A 24,577-nucleotide genomic window follows, 5' to 3' on the forward strand; every position below is an offset into this window, starting at 1 on the left:
CATTCAATCATTTCACAAGTATTATTGAATCTTGCTAGGTATTAGGAGTTGGGGGGTTGGAACTGAAGTGGTAGTAAGGGTTGGAGATATAGAAGAGAAGGAAAGAGAAGCAGCCAATCCCAGCCTTCGTGGCATATATAGTCCATTCATTTGGTCAATCATTTGTTCATTCATTACCTATTCAGTGCCTGTAATTCACTGTAACAGGGATAAATCAAACCAGACATTTTTTGTCCTGTCTGAACTTATATTCTGGCGAGATGGCAAGGCAATAAATAAAGCAAAAAATACAGTAGAAAGAGTTAAAAGAGTAAGGAGAAAAATGAAGTGGGGGAGGACCCTAGAAGCGTTGAGGGTGAGAAGCAGGTTGCAAACTTAGGTTGTCCAAGAAAGTTGTGGGTGAGAAGGTGTCTTTTTAGTGAAGATCTGAGGGAGGTGAGGAGGAGCAGCGGGGCACGAGAAAGAGGCAGTGTGAGATGCTGAGGTGAAAGCTCGCTGGTGTGTTCAGGGAATAATGAGGCTGCTGTGGCTGGAGCAGAGGACGGACAGTGGAGTGAAGCCTCGTGAGGCTTTGGGCTTCATTCAAGGCATGACAGGAAGCCACTGGAAAGTGTTGCCCCCAGGCCTGCAATACAAAGATGTAATTTGGCAAAGGGAACTAACCGCAGGACAGGGTTCTTTAATAATTCAGTTCACACATGCACTGTTGAGCAGACTGGAAATGCGGAATTGTACTGGAAGAAGTAAAACCGGAATGGGTGAAAAGCCAAAGCTGGACTTAACTGTTCAGGGGTTAGAGGTCCTAGTGGAGTCATGGGGAGGGGGCAGAGAGCTTGAGCAGACCTCGAGGGAAGATTGGGGCGGAGACACTGAAGTGGGGGGATCCTATGTGATCCTCCAAATGGTGATAATTGTCCCCCTTCTTTTGTCTTTGTACTTGTTTTATTTGGGTCGTTTTCTAGGGAGATATTTGATATTCTTTCTTAGACTTCATATGAAATTAAATTATGAAAGAGGGAAGGATAGAAGGAAGAAAGATGATGCTGACTTTGTGTAAATTACTAACTTGTTCAGCAGAGGAAGGCAAGTTGGGGAGTTCCACCCAGCTTCTGACTAATTAGAAACACAATCAAAAATGTTCTTAAAGATAAATAACAATGATTTTAGGCCTAAAAATCCAAACTAAAATGAAACTTCAAAAGTATTGTGTCTTGAGAACTGTGATGATTTCAGTTGGTTTTCCTTTTATGTCATTTGTCTTGCTATCTTAAAGATCTTCAGCCACAATTATCAGAGCACAGACTTGTTCATTTTAACTTTTATCACCTGTAAAATGATAATATATCTGTCGCTCAGTCGTGTCCGACTTTTTGCGACCCTCTGGACTGTAGCCCGCCAGGCTCCTCTGTCCATGGGATTCTCTAGGCAAAAATATTGAAGTGGGTTGCCATTTCCTCCTCCAGGGGACCTTCCCAACTGTACATAAAGGAGACTTCACTAATGTGCATTAGAGAATACCCCTGGTTAACTGTCACAGAAAACTGTCTCTTGAGCCTTTAAATTCTATACCAACTCTACACCTCTGGTTGGCCCACTGTTTGTTTCTTTACTTAGGTTTTAAGGTGAATGACCTGGGGCTATTTGTTTCCATCAATCTGATTGCGAATCTGAAGGCATAGTTGAAATGTCTAGTTTACTTGCCGTCCTCAGAAGAGATTGCTGCAGATCTACTCAATGATTCTCATTCTTTTCAGCTTACAATACAAATAGCTTATTATTTTTTGCAACCTATGTCTTATAATAAAGCAGTGCTGAAAAATTAAATAGAAGAATGTTCAGTTGCCATATAGGCTACGAAAATGATTTGCTGGTGGTGATTTTAAAGCTTGATTCTAAGTAGATTTATGAAGAATGACACTTGGAAGACGTGGTTCAAATTTTGCTATTTAAGATATTTTGAAATTATAGGCTCACTCTCCCTAAAATTTCAAAAAGCGTAGAGCTAAGGCTCTTAAGGGTATAGCAGTGATACAAGCTTTCATAGTCATTTCTAAAAAGCATCACTTCCTAGTTTTCTGTCTCCAGTGGTTCTCTAATATACTTGTAGAAGGAAGGCAACAGAAAACCAAGAATAAAAATAGCCGAGCTCTCAACAATTGGGCTTCCTGCTTGCTTTCCCTGTTCAAAGAAAAGAGGAGACACCATCTTGCAGTAGAGGCTTCATAGACAACTGGGCTTCTCCAGTGACAGTCGGCACTTGATGCCCCATATCTCTTGGTTCTTCTTGTTGCCAGTGGTTGGCCTGGTGATGGTGGTGAAATGGAAGCAATTAAAATGATACAGACACAAGTCAGTGCTTTCACAAGTTGAACAGCGTGCCTGTCCTACCAAGACTCAGTTGTTTGTTTGTTTTTTAAATAAAGATAAAATTTTCTGTTATCATCAGGACTGAACAAAATTTCACAGAAATTCCAAAGAAACATTGCCCTTTCTTGGCTTAAGGTGTTAAAATGCTTAGCAGTGTTTTCTGTTTAAAGTGTTGCTTTCTAATTTCTGAGTGGAAGCAGTTTACCCTGAAGTGTTATAGATGGTATGTTTTGCCCTTAAGTGGGTATACACGGGCTTCCCAGGTGGCTCAGAGGTAACGAATCCACCTGCGGTGCAGGAGACACAGGAGATGTGGGTTCGATCCTTGGGTCAGGAAAATCCCCTGGAGAAGGAAATGGCAACCCACTCCAGTATTCTTGCCTGGGAAGTCCCATAGACAAAGGACAGCTAATTTCTCTTTGCCTTTCAAATAGAAGTCAGTTAAAATGGAAAATTGCTGTAGGAAGCTGGCATGTTTTTAAACTCTTGAGTGTTTTGAGAGAGGTATAAAAACTCTTTCCATTCTTTACTGCATGGAAAATATTAAACTCCTTGTCAGTAAGCAGGGGAGATGATGAGTATTGTGGGTTTTCATCTTTTTCTTGTGAGTTCTTGTGATTCACATCCTGTCCTGGTTACAGTATTGGTCTGCATTAGCGATCTTGAATGCCAAGATTGAACCATTATTTTTAAAATTATTTTTCCTGGAACCTGTTTGGTGCTTTGAGCATATTCACTATATACATTTTTTGCTGCAAAAGTTCTAACAGTATGATTTCATCTTGACTGATGCCCTTGACTTCAGAGTATAAATAGAAAAATAGAGATAAGTGACAAGGATTGATTAGCAATCCTCCTCCTAAGCGAAACAGTAAACCTACCTAGATAAATCACCAGCCGCAAAGCCTGGAGAATGTGTGTTAAAGAATTAAAGGTAGTGTGGGTATATGTATGTGTTTAATTGATATGGACATTTTCTAGAACTGTAAGAATACAAAGATTCCATCTGGTCTGTTTTGCTGTCCTTCGAGTTTTATTAAAAATAGGCTTAAAAGTTTTTCTGAACTATTAGAAAGTATATTCACAACCCTCTCCCCCCTTTTAAGGGAATTTTTTTTAAGTAACAAGAAACTGAGACCAATATTTTATTGTTGTTCAAGTCTCTCTCTCAATTCATATGTATATGTGTGTGTATGTTTAATTGCTTTGTTATTATTAGACTTTAATTGTAGGGTTGAAAGAGCTCAGGGAATCACCTGACTCATTTTCTGACACTTTTAAGCCATCACAGACAGAAAATATTTTAGTATTTTCTAGCATTTGCTCTGTGCCCTGCAGTGTTTGAAGCAGTTGATGTAAATTAACTCATTTAGCCCTGACAGCCACCCAAAGGGATGGGCACTGTTGTTATTCCCATGTGCCATATAAAGAAACTGAAATGCAAAGAAGTTCAGCATCTTGCCCTGTAAGGACTGGATCATGAACTTGAACCCAGACACCAGAGTGTGTGCTTTTGATCGTTACATTACCACCTGCCTCTTCTCTCTCTCTTACTAGAATTTCCAGTTATAAGGGTTAATTTTTACTCTCACTTTCCTTTACCTAACATGGTTTTCTCAGCCGGAAAAGGAGTACGTCAAGGCTGTATATTGTCACCCTGCTTATTTAACTTATATGCAGAGTACATCATGAGAAACGCTGGACTGGAAGAAACGCAAGCTGGAATCAAGATTGCCGGGAGAAATATCAATAACCTCAGATATGCAGATGACACCACCCTTATGGCAGAAAGTGAAGAGTAGCTAAAAAGCCTCTTGATGAAAGTGAAAGAGGAGAGTGAAAAAGTTGGCCTAAAGCTCAACATTCAGAAAACAAAGATCATGGCATCTGGGTCCCATGACTTCGTGGGAAATAGATGGGGAAACAGTGGAAACAGTGTCACACTTTATTTTTTTGGGCTCCAAAATCACTACAGATGGTGACTGCAGCCATGAAATTAAAAGACACTTACTCCTTGGAAGAAAAGTTATGACCAACCTAGAGAGCATATTCAAAAGCAGAGACATTACTTTGCCAACTAAGGTCCATCTAGTCAAGGCTATGGTTTTTCCTGTGGTCATATATGGATGTGAGAGTTGGACTGTGAAGAATGCTGAGCACTGAAGAATTGATGCTTTTGAACTGTGGTGTTGGAGAAGACTCTTGAGAGTCCCTTGGACTGCAAGGAGACCCAACCAGTCCATTCTGAAGGAGATCAGCCCTGGGATTTCTTTGGAAGGAATGATGCTAAAGTTGAAACTCCAGTACTTTGGCCACCTCATGCAAAGAGTTGACTCATTGGAAAAGACTCTGATGCTGGGAGGGATTGGGGGCAGGAGGAGAAGGGGGCAACAGAGGATGAGATGGCTGGATGGCATCACGGACTCGATGGACATGAGTCTGAGTGAACTCTGGGTGGTGATGGACAGAGAGGCCTGGCATGCTGCGATTCATGGGGTCGCAAAGAGTTGGACACGACTGAGTGACTGAACTGAACTGAATGTTCCTTTTCAGTTTGTTTTCCTTTTTCTGAGCACTTCTCCAACCTTCTGTCAGTCACTGCTGTTCCATTCTCTCACCTGCCTCCTCAGTAATATTCTGCAACCCTCAAACCATTTCTGAATTCTTAGGTTATATATCAGGACAGGGAGGCCTGGCATGCTGCAATTCATGGGGTCGCAGAGTCGGACACGACTGAGCGACTGAACTGAACTGAGAAGCTGGTGCTTTAATAATGGCTTGACCAATTTTGAGTAAGTTAATATTAATAGTACAGTTACATCATGGTTTCTACACATACCCTCTATTCCAGTTTACCACATCTTTTTTCTGCTGCAGTTTGCAAAAACACATTTCTCTTGCCTTAGGTTTTTCTATGAATGATGCCATTTTATGTATTCATGATCATGCCTCAGATTTCCTAAGACCTTTGATTGTGGACTGTAATCCACAGATATATTCGCCTCTTTGTGGACATTGTATAGCATCTCTTCAGGTTATTTATGAAAGTTTCTAACTTTCATGTATCCTAGAATCTTCTAGCTGTTGAGACAAGCTAGAATTTACACGTCAAATGTGTAAATTCCCATTCTGCACATAATTGTCAGACAGCTGTGTGATTAAGTTTGGTCGATGGGTACTTTGTACCAGCTGTTTGCATGTTATCCTCCTGACTGAATCGCAGGGAAGAGAGTAAAGCGCAGAACCATGTCTCCCCCATCCCCCAGTTCTCCTCACCCTATCCACCAACTCCCTGTGGACCCTCCACCCCAATGAAGATGCATTTCTGCAGATGCAGAAGTGTTTTCTGCTTCCTAAACCAAAGATAAGCATTACATGATGACCAAGTACCACATAATGTTGAGTGATGCTGCTGTATTTTATTGTCAAGAATTTCACAGGATTATAATTTGTAAATGCAGCGTTTTTCCACATTCTTACCTTCCCACGGTAATAGTTCATATTTAGAGTCTGAGGTGTCTGGGGATGGTGACTAACAGTTCCCTCACAGATGTTTTCTTGACTGCGCTGCTGCTGCTGGGTTTTTTGTTGTTTTTATCTTGGGTGTTGCTAGCCTGGATTGTCTTCCCCTAGAGGTGCTGACCTCCATTCAGGAGCCCCTGGACTCAGGACCCCTGCTGCCACTTCGCTTCCTTTAGAGCAAGATCTTGACTACAGTGCCTGTTCACCTTTCTTTGAAAGTGATGCACGTGCTTGCTGAAATTGTCCATGATATGTCTAGTTAGTGAACCCATTCAGCATAATAAAGGTATGTTTAAGCCCTATTACCTGGCATGTTTATGTTCCTGTGAGCCACTGCCCAGACCGTGGGCACTTTGGCCAGTGGCTTGGAGATGAGGGAGTGTTTTTTCTACCAGCTGGGAGCTTAGATGCTCTCCTGGCATCCTGTTCTCACCTGTGTGTATCATGACAACATTGTAATTTATGTTTCCCTGTAGGCTTCTCCCACCTGACTGAAAATTTCAAAAACTGTGAGCACACAGTTCTGGGCTTGGCTTGGTGAGGTTCCACAGCACTAATCTTTGTTTTCCATGCCTCATTCCAAATGTCATTCAAGATGGTAGCATTAGCACCAATCCAAGGAAACTCTTGGTTTTAATAGACTTTTAGAAATTGGCCAAGAAACGTATATACTATACACCTATATGTTTGAAAAGCAATGCAATTTCTCAGCAGTGGACTTGGAACCAGCTTTTTGGAAAACAACCACCTTTGGTCCAGTCTCATCACCTCTGCACCTTTGTCCCTGTGGTGTCTTCCAGGAATGCCTTTCTCCTGTGGCGCCACCACAGGAGAACTTTGTGAACTCTCAAAACCAGCCAGGAGTCTTCCCTCACTCCCCTTCCTTCCAGAGCTCACCCTTCTCTTTCACTGGGCTTAAATATGCTTTTATTATGCCAAATGCAGTTAGCTCTGATTTAAAATTGCTGAATATATCTCCCTTGTTAGACTAGAGCTTCTTGAGGCCAAGGCCCATGGCTATTCACGTTGCATTTCTACTCATATCACGGTGCTGGGTAAAGTGGAGTCGGATGAGATCCCTTTATACTAACAGCATTGGAGGAGATTGAAGGATCATCTGTAAAGAAAATAGGGACCCAAGTGGAGAAAGGAAATGGGGCAGGTCGTTATTTGGATGACTGTTGGGAGGCTGAGACGAAAGGGAAGATGAGTTTGGGGCAGGCCAAAGGAGACAACACCAGGCCAGTCTGGGTGGTGGCAGGCATTTTAGCAGTCGTGGACTGAGAAGTAAGCAGAGGTTTGAGCAGAGGAGCAGGGGCTGTGGGAGTCACAGATGGAGCCCTGGCAGTAGCAGCTGTACATGGGAGGCAAGATGAGAGATGCAGCGTTGGGAGAAGGAGAAGGACCTTGGAGATGATGGCCATATTGGAAGAAGGACACCCATAGCTGGTACCTGGCAGGGGTGGGGGACAGGCAGTGGGGAAAGGTGGGGAAGAGGGTCAGGGAGGGGATTGCTGTGACCGTGGCAACTTTTGAGTGGCCAGCAGTTTGGAGCAGTTGTACACACTTTGCCAACAAAGGTCCATCTAGTTAAAGCTATGGTTTTTCCAGTAGTCGTGTATGGATGTGAGAGTTGGACTATAAAGAAAACTGAGCACCAAAGAATTGATGCTTTTGAACTGTGGTGTTGGAGAAGACTCTTGAGAGTCCCTTGGACTGCAAGGAGGTCAAACCAGTCAATCCTAAAGGAAATCAGTCCTGAATATTCATTGAACAGACTGAAGCTGAAGCTCCAATACTTTGGCCACATGATGTGAAGAACTGACTCATTGGAAAAGACCCTGATGCTTGGAAAGATTGAAGGCATGAGGAGAAGGGGAAGACAGAGGATGAGATGGTTGGATGGCATCATCGACTCGACGGACATGAGTTTGGATAAACTCCTGGATTGGAGAGGAACAGGGAAGCCTGGCATGCTGTGGTTCATGGGATCACAAAGAGTTGGACATGACTGACTGAACTGAACTGACACACTGAAGGGTCAGTCAGTGGTTGACAATTGAATTGTATCTTAGGTAGCTGTGAAGAGCTGGAGGTGGTGAAAAGAACCCAGTGGCAAGCTTGGCTGAGCTTGCCAGGGAGTGAGATCATCTGTGACCATAATGCTGAGCAAACAGGATTAAAGGGCACATCAGAAACTTGGTTTATCCTCTCCTTCTCTCCCCTGTTCCAACCACTACTCTGTGGGCTTGAGTTTTCTGTCCCTGCATGAAATCTAAGACAGACTTCACTACTTTGTATCACCTTCTCTCAGATTAAAAATATATATTTTTTCTCAATAACTTTTATCCATAAATACAGTCTTGGTTTAGTAATATCTGGCCTAGTCCAGTATAATAATACTTATTTTTTCATTAAAGGTAAAACTTCTCTTGCAGCTCCTGTTTCCTGGAGACGTGAAGCCTGTAGTGAGGGAGGAAGTACCCAGGGGCTTCTCTCTGTTTTCCCCCTAAATCATCAGCACTCCTTCCTCCCCTCACCAGGCAACTCCCACTTCTTCAGGATAGACTGGGGAGGTGGGCTTGGTAAAGTGCAGGAAGGTCCTGTGGAACGACATCGGCTTGCCTTGGGTTTCCTGCCATGGCAGATGTCAATCCTGTGGGCTTCCCAGGTGGCTCAACAGTGAAGAATCTGCCTGCCCAGCCAGAGATGCAAGTTTGAGCCCAGGTCAGGAAGATCCCCTGGAGTAGGAAATGGCAACCCGCTCCAGTTTTCTTGCCTGAAAAATTCCATGGACAGAGGAGCTTGGCATACTACAGTCCACGGGGTTGCAGAGTCAGACACAGCTGAACATGCAGGCATGGCACAGGTTATAGGCTCTTCAGTGGGGACAGTCTCCCTCCTTCGTCTCTGTGGCCCTCTCGCCTGCATTTTCTCTGACATGGGGAATACACCTCCTTTTTCAGCAAACCTTGGTATGCTGCTGAGCTTTCCACACCCACCCTTGCTCAGCTCGTTCCACTGCTGTGCTGTGCTCAGTCCTGTCCAACTCAGTGACACAGTGGTCTGTGGCCCGCCAGGCTCCTCTGTCCCTGGAATTTTCCAGACAAGAATACTGGAGCGGGTGCCATTTCCTACTCTAGGTGAACTTCCCAAGCCAAGGGTGGAACCTGTGTCAGGCAGCTCTAATTCACTGTCAGCTCATGTTGACTTGGGAGCACTTATGGGATCTCTGGGTGTAAATATTCTCCTAGTGCCTGAAAGTGAGGTGGGAGCTGGACACACAGATGGGGGTAAATGCTGTGCAGATGGTGGCTGAAGTGTGGAGAGTGGACATGCTCATCCAGCGGGAGACAGGGAACCCCACAGAGACTCGCATTCCAGAAGCAGGAGAACAAGGAACTGGCCAAGAAGGTGGAAGCCTCTTCCACAGTGTTGTTTCTACAGAGGGGCAGACCATATAGGAGTCAGTTGAGCATTACACCTATTATTGTTTTCATCTTTCACGCAGATTAAAGGCGTGTATTTTCATTTTAATTGTGAAAGGACCCTAAACTATCTTCTTCCTGTTTTGAAAATTGATGTTGATTTTACTTTAGAATTTCTGATTTATTAAAGAAAAGTTTTCAACTTTTTTTTTCCAGTTGTGTATGAACACAGATCAAGATTGGAGAAATCCTTGCAAAAGGAAAGACTTGAGCATAAGAAAGCAAAGGAAGGTAAGTAAATAATATCATTCGTGTTTTACATTTTTTATGCTCTTCTTTGAAGTACATTGTACTTGCTTTACTGTTTTCTTGCTTAGAAATTTTTCAAATCACCCGAAGTCAGTCAAGCAATATGCTATACATCGTGCAACAAAATAATTCCTGCTCAAGATTGGATTTAGAATTTTTCATTTAGTTTGTGCCTCTTTGAGGTCATTCATATATCAGAAATAGCACACAGTTTTTCATTTGAATACTGTATATGTTATTAACATCTGTTAACAGACATATGGGAAAGTAATACCATGCAGTCCAGAATATGACAAACTTTATGTATACATATATATATGTATATATGCATTTATAGCATAATTGATTTCGATCTCATTGCATGACATCTTTTAAGTTACAGACCTGTTTTTCTCTTGTGCTAAAGACTTTATTGGCATAGCCGATTGGTTTGTTTTGAAAAGTTAACATTTAGCACAGGTGTTAAATAAAAATCAATGCTGTTGATTTTTATCAGAATTTTTCTAAAAAGCATGGACTTTGTATAGCTTGTGATTTGAAGTTACCTGCATTCTTATTTTCATTTTCAACTTTTTGGTTAAATATTAGATTGAAGTGGTGTTTTGTATGATTACTTTGGTATGGGGTAGAAGGAGGGAGAACAGAGGAGGACAGTATGAGCTGGAATGTTTTACTGAGAAGTTTTTAGATTATTAAAATGCTCTGATAGGGTTTGGATTTTCCTTTTCTTCAAATGCAGAGTGATTTTGTAGAGCCATCTAGTGGATAATAAAGCTTTAAGAGCGTTAAAGATGGTTTCCATCCTTTTCAGGTCCTGAATGATTTTAGGGCGCCATCTAGTGGCTGGCATAAATCATCTCTGTCCTTAGGTGCACTGCATGGTTTTGTTTTTTTTCTCCTTCATTTCAAGGCGAGTTCATCACCCAAGTCCACACTTTAAGTGCACTTTTAGTCAGTTGGCTATAGTGTGTATTTTGTTGATACAAGATTCACAGCTTTAAGGTATGGAGGAAAACTTTTCAAGCATTAAAAGGCAAAATAAAGTGTATCATCAAGTAGATTGTTTAGGTCTGAGTAAAATGTGCCCTTGTTTTTTCAGATGTTTAAAAATGCCACAATGAATTAACTTATACTGATAGAGTTAATTAATGTAATTATGTTCCCCATTTTGTATTTTCTAGATTTTCTGGTTTATAAATTAGAAGCACAAGAAACACTGAATAAGGGAAGGGTAAGTTGTTTTTTTTCTCCCTTAGTTTTTTATTTCACAAAACTTGACAGAGGGGGAAATAAAGTCTCCAGACATTTTACTCTGTTGATCATTAGGACTGAAATACATCTCCCTCCATCCTTTCCTTCCTTCCTTCCTTCCCCCAAAATTCTGAGAGGAAGACTTTAAAAATTGTTCCTTTAAAACCTACCGTCCTTTGTTTATCACATTATTGGCGATAGTGATAAATTGAAAATACCCTTTATGTTCCACAATAGAGAGATTCATGTATTTATTCATCCATAGTCTCTCTTTTCTATAGAATGTGATGTTTAGTTTGATTTGCCTTTGCACACTGTTACTGTCACTTGCAGAGACATTACTGTGTAATGTCTAACACAATACCTGGCCTAGAGTTCACATGTTCAAATGTTCAAAAACATCTGTAAAATGAATGGATAAATAAATGATATTGACATTTAAAAAAAGTTTTTAAGTCCAAATTAACTAGGGAAAAACACTTTTTTCTCTTACTGTAAGAAAAACGTGTAAGTATTGGTTGACGAAAGCACTGGTGGTGTGGGGTATTAGAACTGAGAAGAGTCAGTTCCTTGAATAACTAGGAGGTTACTGGCTTTTCACTCTTACTTGCATTTTTAAGACCTAGTCAAAATCATGTGTGTTCTGTTGTGCATTTTGTAATGTAATATGTTACAAATTAAAATAAAGTGGTAAAGTGATTAAAAAAAAAGTGTTAAGGCAAAAATGGGGTCCATTTTAGAAGTTGCAAGAACATGAAAGAAATAAATGAAGCTGTGCTTATACTGCCGATGGTGTAAAGTAAGAGGTGGGGCACGTAAGATGGAAAAACACAGCAGCCTGGGGAGAGAAAACTGGCAGATGTGGTTTGTACACTGACCCGCTGTGGCTGCCCAGGACTGGACATGTGTGAGCTCCGAATGTGAAGATGCTCCACTGGTATGTAAGAACACGCTGCTGGAGCACGGAGTTCAGCTGGACGCTAAGGCTCAGGGTTCTGTCCTGGCTCTGCTACTAAAGGAGACGTTTGCCCTAGGCCTGTTCCTTTAGCCTTTCTGTTTCTCTCTGTGAGCTGGCGCTCTAGTAAAGAATCTGCCTGCAATACAGGAGATGCAAGAGACGTGGATTCAATCCCTGGGTAGGGACAATCTCCTGGAGGGAGAAGTGGCAACCCACTCCAGTGTTCTTGCCCTAAAAATTCCATGGACAGAGGATCCTGGAGGGCTGTAGTCACTGGGATCACAGGGTCAAACATGACTGAGTACACACACACACAGTCAGACATGACTGAGTATACACACACACAATGTGTGTGGAATTTCTTACCCATGGGAGCTCAAGGAAGAAAAGTGCCTTTTCTCTCCCTTTCTGGAACCCATTCTAAGCTTGTGAGGCCTGGTCTCTGCTGGTTTCTCTCCTGTTCCCACTGGAACACCAGGCACAAGCTACCAGCCATATGTAGTCCTGTGTCTCAGGACAAGCTCTCCTGTGCCTCTGGCCTCAGTTTTTCTTCTGAATATGAGAGTGGAAGTAAATCACCTCCAAGGGCCCTTTCAAACTGCTGTTTTATAATTCCACGCCCTGCTTTTTTATCATTAAAGTCTAGCAAACTGAGAGGAATGTAAAACTTCATTTCTGCTATGAAGTAAAGAGAGGACCTCAGAAGCATCCTGGCTCCAGCTTAGAATTCATTTTTACTTACACACATGAACAAGTGAAAACCATTCATTAAGAGCTTTAAGTTCTGTTTAACAAAAAAGAACCAAATGTGTTATCTTTTTGTTAATTATTTACTTTTCAATTTACAGCAAGATTCTAATAGCAGGTACAGCGCATTGAATGTTCAACATCAGATGCTGAAGGTGAGTAATTTAGAGGTGTTTTTCATGAATGAATGAAGGGGTTAACTAAGTAACTTACGTGATTGAGGAAAGTTTACAGATAATTGATTTGTACCATGATAGTGACTTAGCTTAGCTATGGTATAATAAAGTCATTTTTGGCTAAAGGTGATATATAATTGTAATGCTCCATTGTGTTTATCACCTGATAGCAAAGGACATATTTAACTCATTATTCATTTTCTTATAAATCAGGGTCTCTGGTCACTTAATTTTTGAGTTTGTTCTTTATCCTTTAAGGATTTTCATTTGTTTTTTATCTAATTTCTCAGAGTGGTTTTTCTTGAAAATTTTTTTTCTTTTTTGTAGTCTTAGACACAGTGGAGTCAGTAGAAGTATTAGAATGCTGTCTTCCTGTTACTAATGTGTCATAAGTGGCCCACCTACCACAGGAGCACAATTTATATTTAAAGATATTCCTTCCTTGGTTCTTGGATGAAACTCATTGTTGTGTGTCAGGAAGACTGAAGAAAAGAGAGAGAGATGCACTGTTTGTGTCAGGCCAGAAGAGGTGAGCAGCGGCTGTTATGCCACCCACACAGCAGGAAGTCTGTGCCGTTGTCTCCAACAACCAGTGCCCAGCTTTTTGTTTGGCGTTGTCTTTCCTCCTGTATCAGTAGGGTATATGTCTTTTATTGAAACCAGAATCTTTACTATTCTCAGGAAAGCAATACGTGAATTAAAGCAGACCACCCATTCACGTTGAGCATTTGGAGACTATAGAATTTATCTAGGTTGTGATTACAGTATTATAATCTAGAGTAGTATAAGTAAGAATCATTTTTACAAATAATCGATTTTTTTTTACTCCCCCCAAAGGGAAAAAAGTCGTTTTTTTCCCCCTTCTATAAACTGGGTTACCAGAAAGGCTAATAATCAAAGAAGGGAAATAAAAAACATGGCTGGGAAAACATCAGATTGAAAGACAGTTTAGAGGCTCCATGGAGGGGTCATTTTTCCATTAGCTTTGCCTAGTTTCCACAGTAACTTGAGTCCCTGGGAATTTTCCCAGATCCTTTCCTTTTCCATCATTCTTGTAAACTTCCAACTTCTTGTTGTTCACATTAATGTTAAAAATTAAGGAGAAAATTATTTTTGGTCATGATCCCAAACTATTCATTTGAAATGGAAAGGAAATGGAAGAGAGCTGCACAAATTTAAAGCAGTCAGGAAAATGAAGCCTGCTTCATCTGTGCTTACTTTCTTACAAGAGAAAGGCAGTGATATCGAGAGACAGACTGATTTAGAGAATGTGTTAGTGCAAATTCTCTGTACCCAATGCACAGTGAGGCCAAACAAACCAAACCATAAGAGTTTGGAGCAGAGCAGGGTTTATTGCAGAGCCATGAAAGAGATTGGTAGCTCATGCCCTAAAAAGCCCCCAGGCTCCCCCAAGGGTTTGGCAGAGCATTTTTAAAAGCCAGGTGAGGGAGTGGGGTTGCAGGGTCTGTGATCAGCTTGTGCACAAGTGTCTGATTGGTTGATGGTGAGGTAGCAGGGTGGTGTCACAGGAGTGAGCATTATCAGTCCTTAGGCTCCAGGAGGCCTGAGGCTGTATGCTCATGGTCATCAAGCAGTTAACATCTTCCATTTGGAAGGCAGGGGGATGGTTTCACATCTACAAAACAACTCAGGAAAAGGGCATCAAATACTGTTATCTAGGTAATTCAGAGAGGAGCTAAAGCAGAGGATACAGGGTAGGCCTGTCCCAGGAAAGCCCCATGGGGTCCTGCTCAGTTACAAATGTATATCCCTGCTCAAATTTTCATCTTCGCAGAGTCAACACGAGGAGCTAAAGAAGCAACACAGCGACTTGGAAGAGGAACACCGCAGACAAGGAGAAGACTTCAGTAGGACATTTAATGACCACAAGCAGAGATACCTGCAGCTGCAGCAGGAGAAAGAACAAGAGCTTTCTAAGCTAAAAGGTATTTGGAAACCTAATGAGCCAGTGTGCATGGAAATGAATACTCATATTAATGTTTGAATGGAACAAGAGACTTTTGTTTGCTTGGTGATTTATTTATATTACATGTGGTATTTTACCAGCTACTTCTTTTATGATATTTCACACTGATCTCTCTGGGTTTGTTTAGGGAAACAGTAAAGAATACTTAGTGTTTCTCAATGGGGCATATTGGTCTTGTTGGGCAAGACAGTTCTTTTTGTGCATTGTGAGACTTTTAGTATCTCTGACCCCACCCACAGAATGCCGCTAGTGCTCCCCAGTCACAGTGATAGATTTCCAGATCTCCACTGGGACACAAAGACTCTATTGATCACTAATAGTCACTTCAGAAAGCTCAGGCTCTGAAATCTGCCTGCCCTGGTGAATCAATGACTAGTTTTATAACCATTGGCAAGTTGTATAAATCTCCACAGACTTAATTGTCCTCATCTGTAAAAGTGGGATATTCATAAAAAGTATTAACCTTATAGAGGTGGTATGAGGATTAAATTATGCAAAGCACCTAATACAGTTACTGGTACATGGCAAACCTTCAATATATGCTAACCACCATAAATATCAGCATCAGGTATTTTCACAGTAATATGAAATGAAATACGTCACTTCTGAGTACATATGAGTTCTGAAAAAGGGCAACAGCATATTCTACAATCTCCTATTCAGGTCCTGCATAAGTTTGAAGTGTGAGATTTGGTTTAAAAAGGTACATGGTGCTTACATAAACAAAGATGAAATCAGAGTAAGGTTTTCTATAATCTAGTTAATTGTACTGTGCCAAACAATTTCCTGGTTTTATGTAAAACATCATCATAGAAATCTGCTGCGTGATAGGTCCTTTGGACTTTCTGCACTTTTCTTTTGCTGTGCTTTGTCTCTCAGTATTCCAAAATAATAGGTTAATAATGGTATTCCAAAATAATAGGAATACATTGTAAGTATTCTCTAGGTGCCTGACCTTGGCATACTTCACATAATTTAGTTCATTTAATTTTAGTGAGAGGCTTAAAAGGCATGTTACCTTATGTCTACTCTATATTTATGCCCTTCTTTGAAACTCAGTGCATGTGTAGTAAAATTTTATCAAGAAATCAGAACCGGGGAAAATAGGAGGACACTTGTATGTGAGTTCTGCATACTCAGACAGTTGAAGCCTGATGGCTGGTCTGAACATCCTGGGATCCAGAACAAAAGGAGAAGTGCAGTCAGTTCTGGGGCTCTTGTCATCAGAAGAGAGAATCTACCAGTCTCCTGGATGGTGAGAGAGAGACAGAGACAGAAGCACGGAGAGCGAGAGAGAGTAGTGTTTTTGGTGCCAGTTAATATTTAGAAGACATCTCTCATAGAAATTTTAAACAACTTAACATGGCAGTGCCTTTGATGACACTTGATAAGTGATTTCCACATCAGCAGTTTTGTTTGATCATGGTCCCTGACAGTAAGTTGTGATAGACGAGGGTCTGTCATGGCAAACCATGATGTGTGTAGTCCGAGTGATCTTTGGTAGATTAATGTGACACGAGGAGAGAGTTTAGAATTTAGAATATGGATAACGATGAGTTGATACCATATAAGCTTAGATGATTCTTCTCATCATTATGGTTATAATAAGAGCTGACACTCAACTAACGTTTGCTATGTGTCAGTACTGGGTGAAACTCTTCATGCGGCTATCTTATTTAAGCCTTATAACAACCTGGCAGGTAGGCATTATATTTAACTCAGTTCAACAAATGAAGAAATTGAGGCCTGCAAAAGTTAAGTAACTTACGGTCACACAGCAAAAGCACAGGAGACACTGTCCTTAGTTATAAACTGAATTCCTTTAAAAGTCAGCCCTGTATTTCAACTGCATGTGTGCGTGTGTAGACTGAAGGCCCATCCAGCCTGTGACACACTTGGGGTCCTCTTGGATTGCTGCTGGTGTCCTGTTTTGATGTTTGAGAAAATCCGCTGTTACAAACAGGTGGACAGCCACTAGCGACATTCTCACTTCTTCTTGATCTCTTCCCAAATGTAGTCATAAAGCCAGTGCCCAGGGATCAAGCAGGGACTCTTAACGGAGTGAAAGTGGGCAGAGAACGTGAGGCGACGTGGTGAACGGCAGTTTTCTGCAGTGCTGAGGGCCACCCTGGAGACAGTAAAGTTTTGCCTGCAGGGAGTGGCTGCCGCTCTAGGGACAGTTTGCCAAGTACCATGCAGGCCCACACCTGCTGCTGTCCCAGCAGCATTCTAAAACAGCACCCCCTCACTGTCGACAGTATCTCCCATTGGAAAATGAATCATGTGATGACCCAGCTGCCATTTAACTTCTGCTGAGAATTAGCCTGATGTTGCCAGAATCTTATGAGACCCAGCTTCTTGATTTTTACTTGGTGACTACCCTTCAAATGTGGAAGACACTGTATGTTGGCTAACACTTGCAGGGGCCAAAAAAAAAGTCTGTGTGTTGGCCCAGGGGCTACCAGTTCATAACAAATAATCTCCAGATACAGAAAATGTGGGGAAATTACCAAGAGGCTGTTCCCTGAATTGTAGGGCTTGTGGTGGGGAGGTTTTAAGATTTCACTATTATCACTGCAGTCTCACATTGTAACTGTGGAAAGAATTGTCCAGTAGCTATTGGAGGAAGAATTTAGACCAGTCAAGAACTCAACTGTGGGAGAAAGAAAATACATTTAGAATTTTTGAGCAGATAGGGTGTCTGTCTCTTATTTGTTTCTTGAGTTGCTTTTGTAACTGAAATCCCTTTGGAGGACTGTGGAAATTACTCATGGCTGCAGAAAGTGAGGAACTAAAAAGCCTCTTGATGAAAGTGAAAGAGGAGAGTGAGAAAGTCAGCCTAAAGCTCAACATTCAGAAAACGAAGGTCATGGCATCTGGTCCCATCACTTCATGGGAAATAGACGGGGAAATGGTGGCAACAGTGTCAGACTTTAATTTTTTGGGCTCCAAAATCACTGCAGATGGTGATTGAAGCCATGAAATTAAAAGATGCTTACTCCTTGGAAGAAAAGTTATGACCTAGATAGCATATTCAAAAGCAGAGACATTACTTTGCCAACAAAGGTCCGTCTAGTCAAGGCTATGGTTTTTCCTGTGGTCATGTATGGATGTGAGAGTTGGACTGTGAAGAAAGCTGAGCACCGAAAAATTGATGCTTTTAAACTGTGGTGTTGGAGAAGACTCTTGAGAGTCCCTCGGACTGCGAGGAGATCCAACCAGTCCGTTCTGAAGGAGATCAACCCTGGGATTTCTTTGGAGGGAATGATGCTAAAGTTGAAACTCCAGTACTTTGGCCACCTCATGTGAAGAGTTGACTCATTGGAAAAGATTCTGGTGCAGGGAGGGATTGGGGGCAAGAGGAGAAGGGGACGACCGAGGATGAGATGGCTGCATGGCATCACGGACTCGATGGATGTGAGTCTGAGTGAACTCCGGGAGTTGGTGATGGACAGGGAGGCCTGGCGTGCTGCGATTCATGAGGTCGCAAAGAGTTGGACACGACTGAGCCGACTGAACTGAACTGAACTGATGAGAGATGCAGTTTGTGCTTTTTGATAGCTTTGTTTTTAATTTATGGTGAGACTAAAATCTTAGATGACCCCTACCCATTATATTTCATTCCTAAGGGTTTGCTTATTAACAGAAATATTTGATTTTTAGCTCAGGAGTAATTAAAAATCCTTAACCTCTCTGCCAGATGGCTTGTTCAAGCATATCTAAGCCCCTGAGTCAGACTGTACTGGGCTGTCCAGCTGAACCTGTGCCACATCCCAAAATGGTGCCGAGCTTTGTTGACTTGGAGTATTGTACTGTCAAAGGTCAAAACGATCTTCGAAAAAGTTATGTGAGGCTTTAGTTAGGAAAATAACAGAATCAAGAGCCTGAGAGGCCCAGGGCTTTATGCATGATTTTCCTTTTTCTAAAATAGAAACCGTGTACAATCTGAGAGAAGAGAACAGGCAACTGAGGAGAGCGCATCAGGACATGCACACACAGCTGCAAGATGTCAAGGTAAAAAAAAGCAACAACAACCACCTAAAAACCCCAGCATTTGATTGTTTTGTGTTTGCCTGCTTTACTTTGCAGTGACTTTAAAAGTCGTTCACTACTTGACCTGCTTTACAATCCACACTGTTATTTTGGGCTTTTGCAGAAAGTGAACCTGCCCATTACTTCTTGTGCATTGTAAGCTAAAGAATGATCTGGAAATCTCAGCATTTGCATTAGCACTGGAATGATTCTTTTGCTACATGGGTGAATCTTAATAAGCTTTTTATTTGCAAAGGTTTATTAAGAACTAAAGGTATTTTTCTTCCTGTTTTGATTTCCTTGTAAGTGATTATGATTTTTGGGTAACACATTTTAGATTGTGGATTACCACCTTAACCATGGTCTTCCCTCTGCAAAGATTTTTGAGCTTATCAAATGCTACAACAGCAAACAAGCCAGCAAGTGAGCAATGTTTGAGTGGCCATATCACTACCTGCCCAAGAGGAGTTTGTCCCAGAATGTCAAAACTCAACGTGTAAAATTCTTTTTTGTGTAGCAACAGCATAAGAATTTACTCTCCGAGCATGAGCAACTTGTAGTGACTTTGGAAGACCACAAGAGTGCACTAGCTGCTGCACAGGTTAGAAGGGTAGCAGCCTCTCTGGGTTCTTTTAAGTCTGCTTAACATTTCTGAATTCCTCTATGCATGCAGTCTCTTAAAGGCCAGTCTTCACTGAATTCCTTAGGACAGAGCTTTCCTGATCCTGAAGATCATGCATGCTTTCAAAACTCAATCAAGAGAATATTAAGTAAAGCTTTGATTTTTTTCTTTTCTTTAGTTTTTTTTATTTTTTCCCTGCACTGGCAGTGTGGTTCATACGACTTTTTCTACCCTCCACCAGCTCCTACATGCAGTAGTCTAATACTTGTCTGAGTCAGAGAATTCATCCCACACGCGTGGTTTTTTGCCACTATATAGACCTATGTAGATTCTTGCTATACTATCTATAGGATTTTATATGCTAACTACCTAAATAAATTATTGTAAAGCTCTATATTTTACTCCTTCCCTTGCTCCCAGCTTTACACCTGCATACACTCCTTTCGGGCCTAGGCTTATGTGTTGTTAGGTCAAATTATAGGAAATAAGAAATCTCAGGTAAATAGAGAAGAAAAACCAGAGTTGTAAGTTTCATTTGTTCAAAGCCTACAACAGTCCTCGCATAAAGGCAGGCCCTCAGTAGATAATGTCTTAAATGAACAAATACAGGTGTTAGAGAGCCTAGTGAAGTAATGTCACACTGACTGTTTTACAGCTTTATCATTGAAGCAAATAGGAATGGCTAGTTCAGTCACTGTATATTCTTAATCACTGGTCTTCACTTTTCTTCTCTTGGAAGAATTAAAAGAAAAGAGCAAAGGAAAAACCAACTATTTGTTCTTACCAGGAGACTGTGCATTATTTTTTGTCTTTATAAAATTTTTAAAAGAATCATAAACGAGGCCCTAATCTGTTTCAGAGACTGTAACATCTGGGTCTGTGGGAATCCCTTTTCAAGGCAGTCATTGATTATCCCCCTATAAAACTAGCTGTGTGGTAATTTTTTACATGTTTATCAATTAAATTGGCTTTAGAGGATATTATTACATTGAAAATCTTCCTTATAAAATTTCTGCCAAGCATTGTTACTTGAGGCTACTTTTCATACTGAAAAATATGGCAAACCAATTTGAATACTCTAGGTACTATAATAACAATAAGTATCAAATTAAACAACAACTTGAAAATTCAGAAAAATGTGAGTAAAGTAGTTCATTTAATGACCAAAACCAAATTCTCTTATAAGCTCACTGGGGAATACTACTTGCAAGATTTTGTAATAGAAAACAAGTTTTTAAATTTAACGTACATATATTTTTCTGTTTCTTTGAATATCTTTTTGGTTCTTTTGGATGAGGTCGTCAAGTTTCTCCTGTTCTTTTACTCCCCAGTTGAAACTTTCCCCAGATCTGCTTAGCAAACAACTGCTATTTCAGGCATATATGTTTCTCATGTAAATCATCTTATGAGATTCTGTCTTGACAATCTGATTTTTAAATGTAATTAAGGGGGTAGAAAGCGAAGGGATTATCACAATAACTTTATATACAGAATTTTACTTAATATTCACAACCTACTGAGTTATATAATAACTGTATATATTTTTTATAATTAAATAAGGTCAAAAGGAGTAGAGAAGCTGGCCCAATATTAGTGCCCAAAACCACCTTGAAGCTGGGATTTGTGGAGATTCCCTGTATTACAGTTATGTAGGCCTTGCCCCACACCTACTGAATACTGATTTCTAGGGTGGGCATCCAGGAGCCTGCATTTTTAACATGATCATTCCATAATTTAACATGATTCTTCATGCATGCTCATATTTGAGGACCATAGTATTTCTCCCTTCAAAGGTTATATACGTAGGAGGAGGAGAAAGAAGAAAGGGTAGAATATTTATCTTATTAAAAGCATCGCTGTGTGGATGTCATTTTTTTCCCCTTTGACCTCCAAAGTTGGTTTGCAAATGTTTTGATAGGTTTTGGCTAAGGGCCACTGTTAGCCATATGGCACACATTTGTACAAATGATAAAGAAGCACGCCCCTGAGACAGATTTAGCAGGCAAACGCCTCTGTGTGAATTAGAAAAAGGCAGGAGGCGGGTGGGCAAGTGCCATTCAGGTGCACAACTGTGGCCAAGGGAGTAAGACTCGCCAGCCTCCTCTCTGCTCTGCTGGGCCCAGTGAGGGGGCACCCTGCCTGGGAAGCTTGTTCAGAAGAGAGCTCTGGGTTCTTTGTATATGCTTATGGAAATGTGTGTTTACACAGATAGCACTTCTGTTTTAGGATAACAGTGCTGGTGCATATGATAAAATAAGTATAAGCAGTCTATTGGTTTTCTTAACATATTTTTTTTCCATCTTTATAGCTTCTTATATTTAAAGTATCACACACACACCCACACACCTTAATGCATATACACACAGATAACACACACATAAGTATATTCTCGTCCTATACCTGCATTAGTGCCTTTGTTATTTTAGAAGAAAAGGATATTCAGAATCAAAGAATAAGAATAAAAATCCAGCCTCCTTTCATGCCTATGCTTCTGTTTTCCAAAACTGCAGAGCACAATAGAGGGAGCTTTTTGGAGAGGAAGGGACCTTATGTGACCACAGATTGACTGGGAAAGAGGGTGGCCTGAGTGATTTTACATATATAGTCAGTTACTTATTTGAAGCATATGGTTCTTTCTGCTGAAAAGTGTTACTCAGACCATACTGGTAAAAGATATATGCACTTAGATTTATATAAATGTGGAATTTTAAAATAGATTTTAATGTCATAAAACTGATTGCATAGCTGTCTTTTAATAATGATATTTATACTAGAGAGTTATTCATAAAAATTCTGACTTAGTTTAATGTAGCATGGAAAACTAACATCTGTCTTAGATATTTTTTTCTCTGTTCCCTTTAACTCTAATTCTAATTTGCATGTGATTAAAAATGGTTGAGCATGTCCAAGTAAGTATAGCTAATGCATGGAAACAGTCTGCATATTTTTCATCTCTTGCATTTAGGTGTAATATTTTTATCTAGTCCTCCACTGAACCATCTATGAATGATATCCTTTTCCCTTCTCAAATTGTGCAATTTGCATCCAATTGTGCAATTTGTGAGCAGACTCAAGTTGCAGAATATAAACAACTGAAAGATACACTGAATAGGATTCCAAGCTTTCGAAAACCAGAACAAACAGAACAGCAAAATATTACCCAGGTGGCACATTCTCCACAAGGTGACAGCACAGCAAGAGACGAGTCACCTGGAGAGCCTCGGGAGGTAAGAGTTGGGGACTGGTCTGTGGTCGTCCTTTTCTCTGTCAAGCTGTTCTCAGGGGAACTGCTCTAAATGTGGTCAGCTCTTCCTGCAGAACATTGATTCTCAAATTTTAGCAAATATCAAGAGTTCCCCCTTAGGGCTGTTAAAACAGGAATAGCTGTTTTCAGCCCGTAGGTTGGGCTTCCCAGGTGGCTCAGTGGTAAGAATCCACCTGCCAAAGCAGGAGACTCAGGTTCAATCCCTGGGTCGAGAAGATCTCCTGCAAGAGGAAATGGCAACCCACTCCAGTATTCTTGCCTGGAGAATCCCATGGACAGAGGAGCCTGGTGGGCTACAGTCCATGGGGTCACAAAGAGTCAGACATGACTGAGCAACTGAACAACAAGCCTACAGGTTACAGTTCAGCTAATTTTGGATGAAACCTGAGGATCTGCATTTCTGTTTCAGCTGGCCTGGTGATGTTCACTATGAGAACTGCTGTCCTGTTTTCTGACAAACACTAAATTAGTTTTATCTTTCTTCATATGGGTCTATTTGGTTGAAAGGAGCTATCATGTCTGAGTATTTTAAGGTTTTTTTTCGGGGGGGAAGGATTGGGGTAGAGTAAGAAGGTTAAATGATTGTGAGGATATTATATGATAATCATCCCACTCAAGTACTAGAGCTGATAGTATATTTGAACTTGATACTGTACTAGGCCATACAGCATATGTCAAAGTTTGTATTTTAAGACCTTCATGAAACTGCAAGAGAGTAAGTTCTAGTCACAGAATCCACTCTTTTGTATTCCTGTTCTTTATAAAATTAAGTCTTGTTGTTTGAGAATATCTCCCAAGTGGAGCATCCCAAATGGTGTCACCTATATGATTAATTCTTACCGAGTTGTTTTCATATTCAGATCTTTCCCCTGACAAAGACACTTTAAACAATGAATGTTTGAGAAGACTCCCCAGCTCATCTTCTTATCATCTTATGGCAATAATTAAGTTGGTATAAGTGGACTTCACTTGAATCTTCAGTCTGAGCAAAGCATTCCTTCATGGACAAGTTCTGTGTCCTGGATACTTGTTCTTTGTCTGGGTCTTATGTTGCTCTGTACTTCAGGAAACACAGTCAGCGCCCTGATGTGGGAACTGGTTCTATTCTCCATCCAAGTTCAACTGGATTGATCATTTAATGACTCTGACTTTTTTTAGTTTTTCTATCAAGGAAATGGAGGTAATAGTTATTTGCCCTAACCTTTCTCACAGGGATGTTGTGGAAATAAATGACAGGTATTTGAAAGCACTTATAGTCCTTCAGAGAAATATTTCCTATAAAGCCAGCCAGTGTGCTTGCTAAGTTGCCTCAGTCATGTCTGACCCTTTGCAACCCTATGGACTGTACCCTGCCAAGCTCCTCTGTCCATGGAATTCTCCGGGCAAGAATACTGGAGTGGGTTGCCATTTCCTTCTCCAGGGGATCTTCCCAACCCAGGGATCAAACCTGTATCTCTTGATTCTCCTGCATTGGCAGGCAGGTTCTTTACCACTATAAAGCCAGTTCAGTTCAGTTGCTCAGTCGTGTCCGACTCTTTGCGACCCCATGGACTGCAGCATGCCAGGCTTCCCTGTCCATCACCAACTCCCGGAGCTTACTCAAACTCATGTTCATTGAGTTGGTGATGCCCTCTAACCATCTTATCCTGTGTTGTCCCCTTCTTCTCCCACCTTCAGTCTTTCCCAGCATCAGGGTCTTTTCCAGTGAGTCAGTTCTTCACATCAGTGGGCCAAAGTATTGGAGTTTCAGCTTCAGCATCAGTCTTCCCAATGAATATTCAGGACTAATTTTCCTTTAGGATGGACTGGTTGGATCTCCTTGTAGTCCAAGGGACTCTCAAAAGTTTTCTCCAACACCACAGTTCAAAAGCGTCAGTTGTTCGGCGCACAGCTTTCTTTATAGTCCAACTCTC

General features: G+C 41.0%; 1 protein-coding gene across 4 annotated transcripts in view; it reads left to right on the forward strand.

Annotated features, from left to right (window-relative positions):
- Positions 1-24,577, forward strand: part of GOLIM4 (golgi integral membrane protein 4) — an 83,527-nt gene that overhangs the window by 38,146 nt on the left and 20,804 nt on the right. For 2 of the 4 annotated variants that reach the window (XM_005675353.3, XM_005675352.3), the window contains exons 2-8: positions 9,534-9,608; positions 10,808-10,857; positions 12,684-12,737; positions 14,554-14,704; positions 18,677-18,759; positions 19,295-19,378; positions 22,468-22,626. In XM_005675353.3, coding sequence (XP_005675410.2) covers positions 9,534-9,608; positions 10,808-10,857; positions 12,684-12,737; positions 14,554-14,704; positions 18,677-18,759; positions 19,295-19,378; positions 22,468-22,626 — 656 coding nt within the window. The remainder of the gene's footprint in view (positions 1-9,533; positions 9,609-10,807; positions 10,858-12,683; positions 12,738-14,553; positions 14,705-18,676; positions 18,760-19,294; positions 19,379-22,467; positions 22,627-24,577) is intronic. The other 2 variants (XM_005675355.3, XM_005675354.3) reach the window with 1 other exon arrangement.

The sequence above is a fragment of the Capra hircus genome, chromosome 1 (genome assembly GCF_001704415.2).
Source record: "Capra hircus breed San Clemente chromosome 1, ASM170441v1, whole genome shotgun sequence".
Classification (NCBI taxonomy): domain Eukaryota; kingdom Metazoa; phylum Chordata; class Mammalia; order Artiodactyla; family Bovidae; genus Capra; species Capra hircus.